The sequence below is a fragment of the Amblyomma americanum genome, chromosome 11, assembly GCF_052857255.1.
Source record: "Amblyomma americanum isolate KBUSLIRL-KWMA chromosome 11, ASM5285725v1, whole genome shotgun sequence".
NCBI classification, from domain to species: Eukaryota; Metazoa; Arthropoda; class Arachnida; order Ixodida; family Ixodidae; genus Amblyomma; species Amblyomma americanum.
This window is the reverse complement of record NC_135507.1, coordinates 111313232-111331623: the sequence shown is the minus strand read 5'-3', so window position 1 is coordinate 111331623 and position 18392 is coordinate 111313232. Positions and strand designations below refer to the sequence as shown.

Sequence of the window (18392 nt, the reverse complement as noted above, 5' to 3'; positions counted from 1 at the left end):
GAAACCTGTAGTCATCCCCTATCAACATGAAGTGGCACATAAGCTCGAGCACGTGGCTAACAAGTTCAAGGTACCAGTGGTTTTTAGGCCACAAGGAAACTTTCTTCACTGTGTCCTCTGATTTCACACGATAGTAGCAACTACTCAGACTGCAAAATTAAACACATGAACCAGCTTGTGAAGTGTGAAAATGGGGCAGTGTACAAAATTCCATTGTAGTGTGGGAAGGTGCGCATTGGGCACGCAGGACAGTGTCTCAATGAGCGCATAAGAGAACACAAATTGTCCCTCTGGAACCGTACCGGTTCACTTCTGCCAGCACGCATTAAAGAATGGAAAAGAAAATGACGAAAACAAAGTAAAACTAAATGTGCGATGCAAGGCTCCAAAGGCACCAGCATCTTGTGCAGGAGCACTGACACGCTTGCGCGGGAACTGGTTGAAGCCTACCATATTAGGAAGTGTGGGAGTTCATGCGTTATACGCAGTCTGTGGCATTGTATGACAAAGGTTTTGCCTTTCTAGATAAATTAGGGGAGTCACCTGTGACTTTCCTTTTTTTTTACCTACAAATGGCATCTATGATTACCCCTTCCCTTTTTGGATATAAATGCCACGTTCCTTTTCTGAATAAAATAGTTGCAAGTTGTGCCCCGTCCCATCTTCCTCGTCTTTCGAGTGCACAAAAAAGAATTCTGACCAGGCGCTGTTGCTGAATTTCTCAAAAATCGTCACTGCAGTCTTAACTTCATGGAACTCTGTGGCTTGCTGAAGCTCTGCTCTCAGCAAAAATGACATTTGTAATCTTAGGGCACTTCTCTCGATTACACGCGATTTGGCATTCCCCTTTACTGTTCCTTATGCTTACTACAGCAACAAGCCTCCCCGAACAGAACGGATTAAGAAGCGCTGCACTGCAGTGTCTGTTCTCAATGTCTCCCTTTGTGCTTTGCACTGCAAAATGCTATGGATGACCAACTATCCCGTGTCGTAGGGAGCCTGCTCAATTAAAACATCTCCAGTTGCTTCACCAATGGTGGATGTTGCCAAGGGCAGTTTCCATTCATTTTGCAAGGGCTGGAGCATGAATCCAGGTGAAAGAAGCAGGATTCCTAACCTCTTTGCACCTGCAGCTGGTATCTTCTATGGTACCGTGTCTTGTTTCTATAGTTGCAGTTGGGCACAGGCCTCACTCGTGGGCTGGGTACAGGCTTAATAGGTCAGCCCAGGCCAGTGCATACTTCCATCCCTCTTTGCCAATCAAGACTGCTGCTCTGGCACTATTGGCTACCAGCACCTGCTTTTGTAAGAACGAATGTGCACTACATCACACAGGCACAGTGCACAAAGCGGCAGCAGGGAAGCAGAGGCAGTACAAATGTACCAGATGGCGCTTTATACCACACGGCATCATACACCCGACGACACCGCACAAAAAAGGACGCAAAAATGTGAGGGAAGAGGCGCTGCGAGTTCTAGAAGAGCTGTGGGGAGAAACAAAATGCCAAGACTTCTCACCAACGGTCAAGAGTGGACAAACCTGCAAGTTACAAGGGGCAAAGGATACGCTGGGAGGAGAAAATGGAAGTGTGTGACGAAAAGCCAGAGCCACAAAGAAAGATTATTCTGGAAAACATTCACCAACAATTGAGAACAGGGGAACAGCGCTGAAAGAACAAGACAGCGCAAAAGAAAAAAATTGTGCGCACAGGTGGCCACACCTCCTTTTGGGGGAAAAAAACAGCAACGGTGTGAAGCAACATAATTTGCCAGGTAGAAATGCACGTGCTTTTTTTTTCTCGTTCTTTTCCCCTGGCACACTACACTTTTGTCCATGCATTTGTATGCCTGCCACTTTCAGTCACCACCAGAGTCACTTGGCTGCCGTCCCTGACGTGGGGCCAGGGGTTCAAAATGGTGACACACCAGGGAGAGGATGCGGGTCAGAGGAGGGGCGGAAGAGAGCTTGTCGGTAATAATAAATAGTCCTCGGGCGGACGGTGTTGCAGAAGTCCTCCAGAGACTGGCAGAAGCGGGGCCGCTTTTCTTAAGAATCCCGTCCCGTTGGCATATCTTGTCATTGTCACTGGTGACTAGAGTCCTCCTCGAGAATCTTGCGGCCATCCTTGAACCGGTGTGCAAATGGATTTGCTGTGCTGCAACATGCATGCTCCGGCCCGACTGCATAGAGGAGAAAAAGAAAATGCGGGTCTCCACTAGGTCTCCGTAAAAGCTCGCTAATTCAAATCTCATTAATTGGACTTTGAATTATTAAAACTGTATGAATTGGTCCAGTCCACCACCACCGATAATTGGAACTATGCCCTGCCGTGCCTGGGCACACTGAGCCAACTGAGGAACACGCCCACGAGGCACCTTTGTAGTAGAGACATGAAGTTAAAAACAGCACGTGAAGCCAGAGGTGGAGTTGGCGGCTCTCTCTGTCACCAGTGGCTGCATGACAGCATCTAGCAGCATGACCTCAAGAGACTTGAGACTGGCTGTTGCTTGTTTAATGGGGGACGTGGCTTTCAGAAAAATTTCTTGATGTAGTAGAATGTCCTTGCAGGCTAGCTAGTTGGCTCATTTTTGAGGAAGGTTAGAAAGTGCGCAAAAGCACAAGGACAAGAGGAGTAGAAAGTAATACAACACCGCGCAGACTTCCTACTACTATTTATTCAAGGAAGCGAAAGCACTGGCTATTTAAGGTGCGCGACCGCATTGTGGTGGGAACCCAGTGGCAGGAACCTAGACAGGTGAAGTCAAATGCCTTCATCACCACTGCCATTGTTAGCAGCAAGACTTAGTGACGCCATTTTGCTCTTTTTGTGTCTGTGTGCAGCGGTGCTCCAGCTGCTCCATTTGCACCATTCTGGTGCATTTACATTTTGCTATGCCAGTCTGCCACGGGAAAATGGCTATTTTTGGAACCATTCAGGCTTTCAGTTGGGAACCTACTAAAAAATTTCTGTAGTTTGCAATCCAGGGTGGGCTGGCTTGTGGTAGAATTTAGTCAGTTCATTCGCGCACATGGAGGAAGGAAAGAACTCAGGAGAGGCGGTTAAGTCACATTGTTTTGAAGCCGGCTCCCCGCTGCTCTCTCTCCCCCCCCTTGTACTTGGCCGCCGTCTCAGCCTGCTTGTGGATGCGCATCAGACAACGCTGCGGCCAGCGTTACTATTGGCTGCACCTTCGACCAAAGACTCCCAGTAGTCGTTGGAAAAGCGGATGACTTCCGGCACACTTTTGGCATGTAGCTCGGATAGTGAGAGCCTCTCCCGAGTTTTCCTTCCTCCATATTCGCGCATCATGTCAGCTGCATAAAAAAGTTGCATCATGTCATTCAACCCTGAAGCGGGCTGAAGAAGTCATATCTTTTGGGTTGAAGAACAAAAGCTTGGAGCAGGTACAACGAGGTCAAGGCTTGTTGGAACAAGAGAATTTCAGCCTTGCTGATTCGCTTTGAGACCTTGATGAATTTGCAAAAAATTCCAAGAAGCACTGAGATAGTGCCAACATCAAAAAAGAATGGTTCGAGTGAACATTTCCTTTGGAATTTTAGTCAAGTATGCCTTGTTGAACTTGCGTGCAAGACAGTGCCAGCATTAATAAAATGTAGCAGAGTTGAAATTTGGGTCTGTTGGCACATGATCACGAAAAAAACCAGTCACAAGACGGAACACAGCGAAGAGACGAGGCACACACACGACGACTGGAATCGTGTGTGTGTGCCTCGTCTCTTCGCTGTGTTCCGTCTTTTGACTGTTTTTTTTTCGTAATAAAATGTTTTGTTACTGTTTTTTGTGACCAGCTTGTTTTTTTTTTCTTCCTAGCTACATATGGCTGAACCTGATCTCGTTAGCAACAAACTCTTCTGGGTGACTCCTTTATTCTGTTCGTGCTGCTCCCGGATTGCTCCATACTTATCGTTCTGATACAAAGGTGCTCCAAAATGAATATTTTTCTGCTCCGAAAATTGCTCCAGAACTTGAAATGGCTGGACCACCACTGGTGTATGATGTTTGTAAAGCTGCTTTGAACCTATGCTGCTTTTTCCCCTTTCTCTCAAAATGAGCAGAAGCCGGCGGCAATTCACCATAGCTTTCAAGAAGAAAGTTACAGAATACGCGGAAGCGCATGGCAACCGGACAACACAGCACCAATTGGGAGCATCTGAAAAAAAAAAAAAGAGCTTGATACTGGCAGAGCCAGAAGCACCGCATCATGACGTGAAACAACCATAACGAAACCTCACTGCATGGACGGACGGCAGCATATCCCAAATTGGAAGCCAAAGCCTGTGGAGTTCATCCGGGAGCTGCGTGCAAGATCACTGCCTGCGACTTCCGAGTGGATACGCATGAAAGCTGCAGAGATAGGGTGTAACTCCAGACTCACGAGGGCACAATTCAAAGGCTTGCCATCGAGGGTGCAGAGATTTATGAAGAAAAAGAGCTTTGCTCTAAGGCAACGTTCTTCCGTCTGCCAGCAACCGCCCAAAGAGGTGGTACGCAAGTCTTTTCGGAAATGCAGCATCAGCGACACACTGGACAGCACATAGAACGATGCTCAGCGGGATGCGGGTAGCGAGAAGAATTCATCATGAGACTTGAGTTCTGATGACTCTGAGTAACGCTGCACTTCGTGTCTATGTGGATTCACTGTACATACGAAATGTATTTAAATGCAAGTGAAAATAAATAGTGTCACCACTGTGCGCTGGGTGAGTCCATTTGTTTCAAGGTAAAGATCTTCCAGTACTCTTCCAATTCAATTTTTAGAAATCGTAAGTGGGGAAGGTCGACTTATATTCTGGTTTTACGATAGGTACTTGCAGCTCGTGATCTGTGTTGTATTCTGCGCCATGCCCTGCCCCGACTACGCCGGAGCAGCTGGAGAACTGCGAAGTCAAGCACCCGCCACGTACTTCGATCAACTCTGTTTATTCCCAGTTCATGATCGGTAGGGTATATATACAAATGTATGTGTCAGCTGACATGATAAGGTACGTGCCTAGCGCCATCTAGGTTCGATAAAGAGAACTGCTATTTCAATACCACATTATCCCCCCTCAAGAAGAGTCACTTTGTAACCAACAACAGGAAAACACAATAAACACTCAATGTCTTTGATAGTCTTTAAACCACAATGGTGGTCTTCTTTGCCTTGTCGAACGCCTCAGTTCTGGAAAGTCCCTTCCAACTGGTGTCTGCTGAGGCGAGATGGCTGCTGAGGTGGGTCGTGGTTTTCCTGCTGTGGTTCGCCAAGTGGTGTTACTGCTTCAGGCGAACAACTTTTCGCAACTGCAGGTGGTGTAACTGGTTGGGGGCAGGGTACCAGCCGATTCCGATTTTCTGTGCGGCCATCATTAAGTTTCTGGGTGTCTTGACCACATTGGTCAACAATGGTGAACGGACTTGAGTAGCTCAAAGCACCCTTAGGCACATGACCTGGCAACTTGACTCGCACCGGTTGACCTGTTGTTAATAGAGAATGCTTCGCAGCTCGTCGACGGTCGATGTACGTCTTACTTGCTTGCACCTTTTGGGCTACTCTGCTGCAGATGGACTTCATCGCTGCCTACGGCATTACAGTGGGGGGGGAATAACACATCATACAAACGAAAAGAAAGGTAACAAAGTGCAGCACATACAATGCAACCATGATGCAACAGTAATACAGCCTAAAAACAGCATTCACAGAGATGAAGAGAATAAATCACCTAACGTAATTAATACCACCTCTTCAGAGAGCCGGTTCCAATCTCTTATAGACCTAGGGAAAAAAACATATTTGTACATCTCTGATTTACAGTTAATTTCCTTAACATTTAATCGATGGTCACGACGTAGCGAAATATAGTTTGATGAATGGATGTACAGGTCACGGTTTATGCCAGTATTGGAATAATAAATACTATGAAAAAATTTTAACCTCAAACAATATCTACATTTTTCAAGCGTCTTCCATCCCAGCGAGTTTTTTGCACGTGAAACGCTAAAGCTCCTGGTATAGTTGTTAAAGACATATCGGATACCCAAGTTTTGTACCCTCTCAAGTTTATCTATATCCGTTTTATGCCAAAGGTCCCATACTGCGCCGGCATATTCGAGAACCGAGCGAACGTTTGTCATAAAAAGTAACTCTTTTGTTTCTAAAGGGAATTGCTTGGTGTTACGCCTTAAAAACCCAAGAACGCACATGCCTTTCCTGTTACATAGTCGACATGTCGTCTCCAGCTTAGGTTGGAGGTTATGAATACGCCGAGATATTTGTATTCTGATACTGAGGAAAGTTGTGTCCCATTAATTGTATAAGAGAATTCATGGGGCTTTTTCTTTTTTGTGACTCGCATATACACAGATTTTTGCAAGTTAATAAACATACCCCATTTCTTACACCAATCAGAAACCCTGTTCAAATCATTCTGTATTTGCACACAGTCATTCGGACTATCAACGACCCTATACAATGCGCAGTCATCTGCAAACAGACGAATATGAGAAGAGATATTAGAGCAAATGTCATTCATAAAGATCAAAAATAACAAAGGTCCGAGCACTGATCCTTGAGGTACACCAGAAGATACAATGCATTCGCTTGATAATTTTCCCTTAATAACTACTCTTTGTTTCATTAAGTGCAAGTGATCTTGTATCCAGTCAATCATTCTCTCATCAATGTTATACCAAGACAACTTTTCAAGCAAAAAAGAATGAGGAACAACATCAAATGCCTTCTTGAAATCCAAGAAGACGCAATCTACAGACAACCCTTCATCAAGTGCACTAGTCAGATCATGAATTAGTTCAGTCAACTGTGTTACACAAGAAAGGCCCTTACCAAAACCATGCTGCTGATTGCTTAGTAAGGAATGCGTATTCATATGATTAATAATGCTAGTGAAAAACACATGTTCCAAAAGAGTTCCAGAAGAGGGGAAATACGGGCTGGTTGGTAAAACATGTTCGTAAAACATGTTCCAAAACTTTACAAGCAATACTCGTCAAAGAGATGGGACGATAGTTGGAAACAACATTTTGAGGGCCAGATTTGTGCACAGGAACTACATTGGCTAACTTCCAGTCAGAAAGCAGTGCTCCTTCCTCTAAGGATTTTGTGTAAATGACTCTCAGATATGCAGACAACTCACACGCACATGCACGAAAAAGAGCAGTTGGTAGATCGTCAGGACCAGGAGCACTGGCAGCATTCAGCCCTTTGAGTATCAACTCAATTCCTCTTTGATTAAACTCGACACCACGCATGTGATCAGAATTAACTCGACCAAAATTGAGCTCGACGTGAGAGGTGTTGGAAGAAGCAGAGAATACAGAAGAAAAAAAACTTGTTGAAGCACTCAGCTTTATCGATACTCTCGTCGATAATGGAACCTTCATGTACAAGAGATGGAATCGATACTTGATCCACGCTGTTTCTTTCCATGAACTGCCAAAATTCTTTAGGGCGCTCTTTTTTGCGCAAATGAAAAGAAGAAAAAAATAAGTCTTTTGCTTGTTTAACGGCTACCTTCGCTGCGTTTGTTGTATATTTTAATTTTTCATTGTTCTGTATAGAAGGATTCCTTCTATACGCCCTGTAGGCAGCCTGTCTTTTGTATATGAACCTGCGCACAGTTTTGTTAAACCAAGGCTTGCTTTTGCTTCGTCGTGACGTCAAGATCCAACTAGGAACGTACATTTCACGTAACTCTAAAATTTTTTCTTTGAAAATTTTCCACAACTCGTGAACTGACATCGTTTCAGACAGCGTTTCAAACACATGAAAGTAGGATACGAGAGCAGCGCAGATATCACTGACACGTGCTTTACCATAGCTATATATGTGACGCCACCCGCCGTCACTAACTCTGACGTAATCCAGCTTCATTTCGCACAGGACTGAACTGTGATCACTGATCCCGGGCAAGATTACAGGAGGGTGCACAACCTCAGGAATGTTAGTCAAGAAAAGATCTAGAACGTTGTTCCCACGGGTTGGTTGAGTCACGATTTGCGTCAAAGCGAAAGAGGCGCAAATATTAAGCATTGCTTTAGTCTCCTTATTACCGCTACTTGATACCATGCCTAAATGGGACCAATCAATTTCAGGCAGATTAAAGTCACCTCCGATGGCCATGTAGTCATGCTTAACTGATTCGACAGCTTTTGAAAAGTCACTTAAGGTGACGGATGCACTTCCCGGTGGTCGGTAAAATGAACACACAGCAATAGATTTACCATTTCCTAAACGTATTTTGACCCAAACAGCCTCACTGGTTCCAACGTCAATATCAAGTTTCTGGGAATTAACTGTTTCGTCTACCAGGATGAAGACACCCCCACCATGCGTGTCGCGATCTTTCCTATAGCTGCAGTAATTACTTGGAAACACTTCACTATCAGCAATATCACCATGTAGCCATGACTCACATCCAAGAACGACGGACGGCTTCGTCAGTTCAACGAGACCCAGTAATTCATCTTTTTTGTTTTTAATGCTATGGCAATTAACTACCAAAAAAGACAAGCGACAGTTATCGGCTTTAAGTCACGTGACCCGCTTCACACACTCTTGATTTTCATCGTATACATACTTTCCATCCTTCAGGCATAAAGTATCATATCTGATTTCCGGATGATCTGATTCATCACAATGTGCTTTCGCGTATTCCTAGAGAATTTTTCGTTTCTTTCATACATTATCGCAGTAATCATCAGATATACTGATAGAAGTACCCTTGAGTTTTTTTGCTTTTGCAAAGACTGCTAACCTTTCCTTATGTGTCGCAAGCTTTACAATGATGGGTCGCTTTTTACTTGGGCTAAATTTTCCAATTCGGTGCGCTTTTTCAAATTTTAAATCTTCAATTCCCATGTTCCCTGCAGACTTCTTTCACATGATATTCACTTGTTGCATTTGATTCTTGCTGATCTGTATCTTTAACGCCAAAGAAAAGCAAGTTGCAACGCCGACTCCTGTTCTCTAGCTGATCTAGTTTGGCCCTCAGGCTCTGCAGCTCGGCATGTTGCAATTATTCTCCTGGCATTTCGCAACAGTGCTCTTCAGTTCATCAAGATGGCCTATCTGCATCTCTAGTTTTGTCAACCTCGTGCTAAGAGCCTGCATGGCAGCCTTCTTCCCAGCCTGGTATTCCTCAATAGATAACAATTTCTGCTTAATATCAGCCTGGCCATCTAGAAGGTGTTGAAGAGCAGAGTCGTTATCAGGCCCTGGATTCAGTTCAAAGTCTCCGCACAATAACAGCAGCAGCATGAAAAACACAGCCCTACGCTTTAACAAATAGCGTCGCCTTCGACAGTACTTTGCATTCTCGATAAAAGAAGACCGTGAACACACTTGTGCAAAAATCACATGGGGCGGAACCGGCAAAACGTACAAAACATCGGTGCCGTATGGAGGCATTCCACCAACCTGCATGAAGAGCCATAAAGTGAACGGCGGTGTCATGGTAGCGCCGGAATCACGCCCCAGAGGAAGACTGCTGTGACGCCCCTTTTGTAGCACGAGATGATGTTCGTCGACGGACCAATGTTGGGTGACTGGCAGCGGGCATTGTCCAAATTCAGCGGCACCACACACTTCAGTGACGAGGAAGGCATCGGCGTTGAAAGGTTCCATGAAACTACTTAGAACATTGCCCGGTGGTGAGGATTCGTTGATGCTGGCCAGAAGGCAGTCACGATCGCATTGTAACGAGACAGCCACGTTGAAAACCTGCATGAAGAGCCATAACGTGAACGGTGGTGTCACGGTAGCGCCGGAATCACGCCCCCTCTGGGATGACGGCCGTGAAGAAGGACGGAAGGCTTCACTCCTGTGGTGGCATGCGGTGCGAAACGGTAGATTCCAAGGTATTCGGTGATAGCTTCCTTAAAAGGCCAACGTTCTTGTGTGCAGACTTGAACATACTCTTTGAGTACCCGATTAAACCTCTCTACCTGCCCGTTAGCTAGTGGGCGGTAGACTGCCAAATATGTATGGGCGATGCCGCGTTCCTTGTAAAACTGTCAAACTCCAAGGCTTTTGTAAACTGAGCACCATGATCACTCACAATCTCGTCTGATATCCTTTCCGGCTGAAGATACTTCGCAGAAAGGAGATGACTGTTGCAGTAGTCACTTTCGCTGAGAAACAAACCTCAGGCCACTTGCTGTAGTAATAAATGGCTGTAATGGGAAAACGGCAATCTGCAGGCACATTGGAAAAAGGGTCAATATCGATTCCTAGCTTCTGCCATGGTGCAGACAGGAATGTAACTGGCTGCAGAGGTGGTGTCACAGGCTTTTCAGACTTGTCATCCGATTGGCATACCCCGCAAGATGCAATCAATTGCTCTACTTGCTTGTACATAGCAGGCCACCGGTATTGGTCACGTAGTCACTGCTTTGTCCTTGTTATTCTCGGGTGGGACTCGTGGGCTGCGTCAAGAAGCCGTGCTACGAGGGACGAAGGTGCTACAAATTTCGCTACGAAGCAGGAGGTCTCCAACGACTGAAAGCTCAGTCTGCACCCGTTAGAATGGAACTGCCTCGGCGAGCAACATCTTCAATGCAGGCCATGCTGAAATCACCCACTTTATAGCCTGCTGCAGCAGCGGGTCCTGCATCGTTTGAACGACAAACTCTGCATGAGTAATGCATATTGAGAGAACACAAACGGTCTCTTTTTTCTCTTCCTCCGCACGACCTGGCAGAGGCATCCTTGAAAGAGCATCAGCAACAGTATTCTTAGCACCCTTCTGGAATCCAATCGTAAAGTTGTATGCCAGCAGCTTGGTGTGCCACCTTGCAATCCGGAGAAGTCAGTGACCTACTCCCTTTGTGATAAGAAGTGTGACCAGAGCCTGGTGGTCGGTGCGCAATATGAATGGACGACCCCAAAGGTACACTCTCCAATGTCCGCATGCCCACAAGCAAGCAAGGGCTTCCAGTTCCCCAACGGAGTACTTCTGTTCCTGTGGGTAAGCCTGCGAGAAGCAAAAGCAATCTTCACTAGTTCATCATTCCTTGTCTGTTGCAGCAGTGCTCCTAAGCCAATGGATGAGGCACTCATAGTGACAATAATGTCACCCGCAGGATCAAATACAGTCGAGCCCGCTTATAACGAACATGAGCGTCACACAGCATCCGTTCGTTATATCCCGAAGTTAGTAGTAAGTGGACCACAGCTTTAAAGACAGTTGCTTGTCAAAACACAATATTTTTTCTTTGCGTTCGTGATGGACGTCTGTTTTTGCAGCGCAGATCCAATGAGGGAGGTTTCCAGTTTAAATAAAGCAGAAGCGTGCTATTTCCTAGACAAGCTGTATGAGGCTCTCTATGTAGCTCATTGCAACAGGCGCACTTACGAGTGCTGGCTCCGAAGTTTCATCCTCATCTGATTCTTCCGCGTCACTCTCGTTCCACACTTCAGAAATGATGCCCTTGTCCATGCATGGTTCCGCGGTGTCCGTGTTGTCATTGACAGAAATAAAATCACTCCAATCAATGTCATGATCGCCCATATCGGACTCGGCAACGCGCTGCCACAAATCGCCGCCAGGTTAGTCGTCTTCCAAAGCATCAGGCTCGGCATCAGACACTGTGTCGACGAAGCCGGCCCTGGGGAAGCAGTTCTGCTCGCCAGTGGCCATCACCTCCACCATGGCTGCTTTCATCACCTCTACCGCTGAATACAATGGAAATGGGCACGGTGTTCCCGTCCGGCATCCCGAATTACAACCAGGGCCCGAGATTTCAATGAAGCCAACAAAACGTCCACACCACATCAAGAGTGACAAAAGCGCGCGATGGGGTAGACACGCAACGTGCACAGGCGGCAATCAAGCCAATCAAGCTAAAAATACAGATGCGCAGCGCCAGCGGAGAGACCAAAGAGGGGTGTCCATGAGCGTCAGTGCAGCCACCTATTGGGTCCCATGGAAGGCCTGCTTCACGGAGCGTGGCCTCCGCGATCGGCGCTGGCGGCGACGTGGTTGATCGTGGAGGCCACGCGCGGATTTGCAAGCGAGTGAGGACAGGATAGCGGAGTTGCGAGGAGGGGCGAGAGGGCGATGTTGGAAGGCGCGTCGGGGGGAAGGGTAGCTTGCTCGAAAGCGGCGGGAAACGGGGCGGGCAGTTGGCTAGCGATGAGTCTCTGGAAAACATGACGCGTGCCGGGCACACAAAGGGGTCGGAGGCAGGTTATCTCGCATCGTGGCGCCGGGTTTACACCGTCCGTTCACTGTAACCGATCAGCAGGGCTTAATGACGTTCGTTATACGTGTGATTTTGTGCCATTGAAACAATGCATATTTTGACGGTCGCGCAGGTCTCGTTCGGCATAAGCGAAAGTTCGTCTTAAGTGGGGCCGTTATATGTGGGATCGACTGTAGCTGTAAACATCTTGTGGCCACGGAACTTTTCAGTTGCTCGAAACAAGCTTGTCTTGCAGGGTTCCAAGTGAATGTGGCATTCTTACGTAGCAGCTCGCGAAGAGGCTCGACAACCACCGCATAGTCAGGTACATACTTGGCGTAGTAGCCTACCATGCCCAAGAATGAGCGCACAGTACCGACATCTGGTGGTGCTGGCGCAGCCTTGATGGCATCGACATTGCTTTGTAAAGGGCCCATCCCCTTGTGACTGATCCTGCGACCACGGAAGTCATTTCTTGTACACTGAAAGTGCATTTGTCATTCAGCTTTAATCCAGCCTTCGCAATCAAGTGCAAAACTTGTTTCAGATTCTTGAAGTGCTCCTCCCATGTGCTTCCGTACACAACGACACCATCTATGTAGCCCAAAGTGTTTTTGCAGTTCTGAAAAATAGTGACCATCATTTTCTGAAAAGCAGACAGTGCTGCTGCAAGGCCGAAGCAGATGCGTTTGAATCTCTATAGTTCGCTATCGTTTATGAAGGTAGTCAATTCTCTGCTTTCAGGGTGCAGCTGCTAAATCAATCTTTGAAAAATACCTTGTGCCATGGAGTTTGTGCAATAGTTCTTCCGTGTGCAGCAGCGGAAATTTGTCAATGATAATCGTTTTGTTCGGTTCGCACAGATCAACACAAATTCTTATCTTGCCGTTTTCCTTTGCAACTACTACAATTGGCGACGCCCATTCAGATGCGTCAATCTTTTCTATGATATCTTGCTCAAGGCACTGCAGCTCTTTGCGTACCTGGTCTCGCACCGAAAATGGCAAACGCCGCAGCTTTGCAGCAACAGACGCGATTCCTTCTCTTATCTTGACCTTATAAACAAAGTTTGTTGCCAGCCCTAACATCCCATCGAACAAGTGCGAAAATTGGCAAAACAGTTCAGGATCAAGGCCTTCTGGCACTTTCGTAATATGGGTGCATTGCAGTGACGTACCACTGATGTGCAGCTACAGTGCTTCGATAGCGTCGATGCCGAGGATGTCAGTACCGTCCTTGAAGACACAGAAGAGTATCTCGGCATGCCGATCCTGGAAGATGACTGGCGCCATAAAACACCCCTCGGTGGTTATTCTGCGGCGAGAGAAATCATAAAGTGACATTAATGTTGGCTGCATAAGAAAGCATTTCAACCCTGAATACGTGGCGGTCGGCAGAATGGAGACAGCAGAGCTCGTGTGTACGAGGAAACATATAGGTACATCTTGTACGAGGACTTCTGCGTGTATCCCTCCTTTGCTCTGCCAGTCGAGAAGCAACACGCTGAGATCGCCGGATGCACTGCAGGTGTCGACTTCTCGGACAGCGAAGGCCCCCTCGTTTGGCATGCCACTCCTACAGACATGCAGAAAATGTCCTCGATTGCCACATTTGCTGCATGCTTTACCCCGAGCCTTGCATGTCTCGGAATCTGCAAGATGCCGTGAAGACCCGCAACGAAAACAGGACTTGTTCTGCTGCGGAGGCGGTAACCGTGATTCTGTGTGGCATGGCATCCGATGCTTTTCCACCTTTTGAAAAGCTCACAGCCGATGACAGCAGCTCAAGTGAGCATTTCGTGCCGGCTTCAATACTGTTCGCAATAGCCAGCGCACTGAACGTTCAAGAGTGAGCAAAGTACCTTCTAGAAGCAGGCGTTCCCAAAGAACAGGGTTGCACGTTTTCGCTACAAGTTGGTCACGAATAAAATTGTCAGCCTACTTACCGAAGTAGCAACTCAATGCCAGCTCGCACGACGCCGTGACAAACGCTGTTACAATCTCCCCAGGTAGTTGGGTGCACTGTCCGCTCCACGACGACGTTCGTTTTAGAAGTGAAGTAGGCGTCCAACTTAGCCACCGCTGCATCGTACTCGTCGCTCATACCGCTTCCTTCCTTTTCCCCTGCAGGTGGCGTCGATGATTTCTCCTCCGGCAACGCGCAGTACAAGCGTTGGCCTTCCACACCCAAACAGTGCAGCAGCAAAGCTTTACGACACGAAAGTGGGTGGGTGTCGCTCCCCGATGACAGGAGATAATTCTTGAAAAGGCGGTGCCACTGCATCCAAGGAATGGCGGGCTTCCCGGGCATCGGCAGGAATTCGGGCAGTTGGTGCAGGCTCACTGCTTCAGTGTTCGGTCACTTCACCACTCGTCGCCAGCTGTTGTATTCTTCGCCATGCCCTGCCCGACTACACCAGAGCAGCCGGAGAACCGCGAAGTCAAGCACCTGCCATGTACTTCGATCAATTCTGTTTATTTCCAGTTTGTGAAGGGTATATATACAAATGAGTGTGTCAGCTGACATGATAAGGTGAGTGCCTAGCGCCATCTAGGTTAAACAGAACTGCTGAATACTACAACCTACAACCTGTCTCGAGTGTGAACGACCTGCTGACCATGTAGTCGCTGAACTTTCCGCAAGCCCAAAATAAGACAAGAGCCTCTTTCTCTATTTGTGCGTAGCGCTTTTCCGTATCCGAGACATGCCTGGAGACATAGGCGGTGACAGGTCTGTTCCTGCCAACTCACCGCTCCCGGTCCAAACAAAAAAAGAAGCGTCTGCGCTGACCACTGTCTTTTTCCCAGGATTGTACGCCTGTAGTACTGTGTGAGAAGAAAGCGGCTGCTCCCACTAGTCAAACGCTTGCTCTGGAGGAAGATCCCATACTGCTTTTTTTGACAGCAACCAAGTAAGCGGTTGATGTACCGCAGCAAGACAGGTTGAGCACTCCTTTTGGTCAGACTGATCATCTTTAAGATACCTCAACCTTTTTGTCGTTGGGCTTGTGACCTAGGAATGTGAGCTGGTCGAAGCGAAATAGGCAGGTGCTCTAATGTCTTACCTGTCTCAGATAGTCGTTGAAGAACAGTGCAGAGCACCTCGTTGTGCACTGCTTTGTCAGAGTCCCAGATAAGAACACAGTCCTTATGGCATAACACTTTGGGGATGCCGTCAAGAATATGCGACATCTGCTCTGGACGAGCTCAAGATGGTCTGCGGCTTTGGCTGCTAGAAGCCTCCCATCAATAGAGCCGACGAGGAGCACATGGCAGTGGAGGCTGATGTTGGAGCATGCTGAAAGTCGAGTGTGGTAGGAAAGCAAGCACAATGCCAAATGGTAGCCTGTTGAAGGAAAACCTTCCAAATGGCGAAATGAAAGTGGCAAGCACTTTGCCATCTTCACTTAGCGGTATCTGCCAGTACCACCAATAGGCGTCAAGCTTTCAACACACCCTTGTGGCTTATCTCACGGAATCTGATACGTCTCTCACAGGACGCGACTCGAGTTCAGTGAAGTCCATGCAATTTGTAACATCGCTGTCTGGCTTTAGAGCTACCACCACAGGCACGCACCATTCAGTCAGTTCGTTAAGAGATGATATGATGCCGATATTTTCCATTCACTGCAGTTCAAGCCTCTTTTTCCCATAGAGCGGGATTGGTATGCGACGAGGTGAGGTTTTGTCCCTTCGCGCAAGTGAACGTGGTGCTCTCTCTGTAGCTTGCAGAGTTCTTGAAACAACTAAGTATATTCGTCTCTTGGGCTCACCTTCGTTGCAATGGCATTGACAAGGTTAGCATCTGCAATTCGCTGATGATGGGAGTAAATTCAAGATGGCTCTGCATTTCTTCGGAGGGGCACAGGACCTCTCCAAACATGAATTCGACGGTGTTGAAGGAGCAGACGATGATTGATGCCAGATGATGAAGACAAAGAGAAAATATATTTACAGGATGTACAAGGGCAAACTGCATTACAAGTTGAGTCACACAGACATTCAAACTGTAACTTAAAAGAAAATACCTCACACAGAGAACTCGACAAGACCTTAATCATCGACCCGAGGTTAGAGTCTCTGTCTGTAGAATTACGTGCCACTGCACGGAGCCTCTAGCTCTAGCCAAGACTGCCCTCCAATGATTTTACATGCAATTTTAAAGCTTTTGCAAACAAAGAACTTCGGCGGTCATATTTCGAAGCCCGCCCTAAGCTTCGATAACCAATGAAGGTAGCCACAGCCCGTGAAGGTTGGACCCAACTTCAAGCCCGGGGCTTGGCTAAAAATAAAAAAGGAACACATACAGAAAACATTCTGAAAACCCTCTCCTCCGGTGGGGGGGGAGTTCTCGCCCTTGTTGCTTGTTGCTTTCCCTTTCCCTGCCGCACCCGCGCGTCGTCTCTCGAAGGATGAAACTTTTTTTTTTTTTTTAGCTAACTGGCGGGACCACTAATCCACTGGCTTGCCGCAGGAATGTGAGACGGCGGAGACCCGTGACGCTTTGGTGCCATTGAGCATGCCAAAAAAAAGGGGGCCCATCGCGGAATGCGAGGTGGTTCGCATATTTCCGCAGACGCGCAGTATCGGGGCCAGCCGCCGTGGGAATACTGCGGCACCACGTGCTCGTTGTGTGCACCTCGCATGCTTTCCTGGTGCGCTTAACAAAGCCAGGTGTCTTCGGCCGTCACAGCGGTGCCTCCTGCGACGCCTTTGCCACTGCTTACGGTGGGGGGGTGGGGGACACGCGGGTAGGAGGAGCTCGGAACTTCACTGAGAGCTCTCCACGTAGACCGGAGGCCCGCAGTGACCGCGAGCTAAGGGAATAAAAAAAATGCGCGCGGTGATGAAGCGCGGCCTTACAGTGGGCTTGCCGAGTAAGGGAGTGTGGACATCTCCCAGGACGTAGACATCTTGGAGCATCTTGTGTCCACAATAGACGAGTTCAAGATGGTCTGCGCTTTTGGCTGCTAGAAGCCTCCCATCAGCAATAGAGCTGACGAGGAGCACATGGCAGTGGAGGCTGATGTCGGAGCATGCTGAAAGTCGTGTGTGGTAGGACAAATTAGTTGGTGCCTGTGTCAATCTTGAATACGAAAGGTTGGCCTTGCACCAGGATGGTAGTCTCCCATGCCGACGTATCAGAGAACGAGACAGTTGCAAAGAATGCCCTTCGCTGTCAAGGCCTGAGGCTGGGCAGAGTGAACGCATGTGTTGATCTTTCCTGCACCAGCGACATGGTGTCAGGACGTCACAGTCGGTGCACAGGGACGTGGTCTGATTCAAAGTGTGACCGGCCGTCACTGACATGAGTGAGCTTTGTGGGATGCCTGACCTGGCTTCCTGCCTATCTGATGAAACTCTGTTGACGGTCAGCTTCACAGGGTGAAGCTCTGCTTGCTGCTGATGTATGCTTTCGACCTGCCAGATGGACTCCAGCACCTTTTGAAGAGTAAGGTCAGCCTGTCTCGGTGCTGTACTCACAGTGGTTAAAAGTGTGTACAGTGCAGTCAAACTCTTCCACAGAGCTCGTTTAAAGAAGACGTTTCGCCACGGAATGAAGTAACTGTTGCAATACTTCTGGATGACTCTGGGAGGTTCCGAAGACGTCCTCGGCCTGGTCACCCACCAAGCAAAGCAGTTTATCGGCTTGGTATGGCCCTGGCTTGGAGGAGACCTGAAGCTGTATGGAAACGCTCCAACCTCTTCCACTTCCGCCACTCAGCCGGAGTCGTGAAGCAGACGGCCTCGGGCAATTGGATGACGAAGGACGCCACGTCCAAGCAGTGTAGTCCTGACTGGAGATGCTGCTATGACGTGTGCTGCCGTATATGATGTGGCTGGGCAGTTGAGGGGGGCTCGGGTGGGTTTATACAGGAATCGCATTACTTCTGACAACATGCTGAAAACAGGAAGGGTTTAATCCAGCCAGGCAAAGTGAACACTGGCACGAGCCACGAGACACGCCCAGCGAGACTCACGCAGCCAAGCTGCCTCAGCCCAGCCACACTGCCTACAACAGTTATAAGCGGGTCTGACTGCACAGGACAGTGGCATTCCTGTGCAGTCACAATTTATTTTATCCTTTTTGTCAGCCTATGCATTCAATTAACAAGTAATGCACAAATGGGTGGTGCAAACCACATCGCCAAATGTTCAGCACAAAGATTTCACTGAGCACAGTTTGACTGTT

At 47.8% G+C, this 18392-nt stretch overlaps 1 protein-coding gene across 6 annotated transcripts in view; it reads right to left on the bottom strand.

Moving 5' to 3' along the window:
• Positions 1 to 1377: 1377 nt before the first annotated feature.
• cdi (serine/threonine kinase) overlaps positions 1378 to 18392 on the bottom strand; it is a 126345-nt gene continuing 109330 nt past the window's right edge. For 3 of the 6 annotated variants that reach the window (XM_077642948.1, XM_077642949.1, XM_077642951.1), the window contains one exon: positions 1378 to 2181. In XM_077642948.1, the coding sequence (XP_077499074.1) occupies positions 2084 to 2181 (98 nt within the window). In that variant the 3' untranslated portion in view covers positions 1378 to 2083. Of the gene's footprint in view, positions 2182 to 4934; positions 5581 to 18392 lie in introns of those variants that run through there. The other 3 variants (XM_077642952.1, XM_077642946.1, XM_077642950.1) reach the window with 3 other exon arrangements.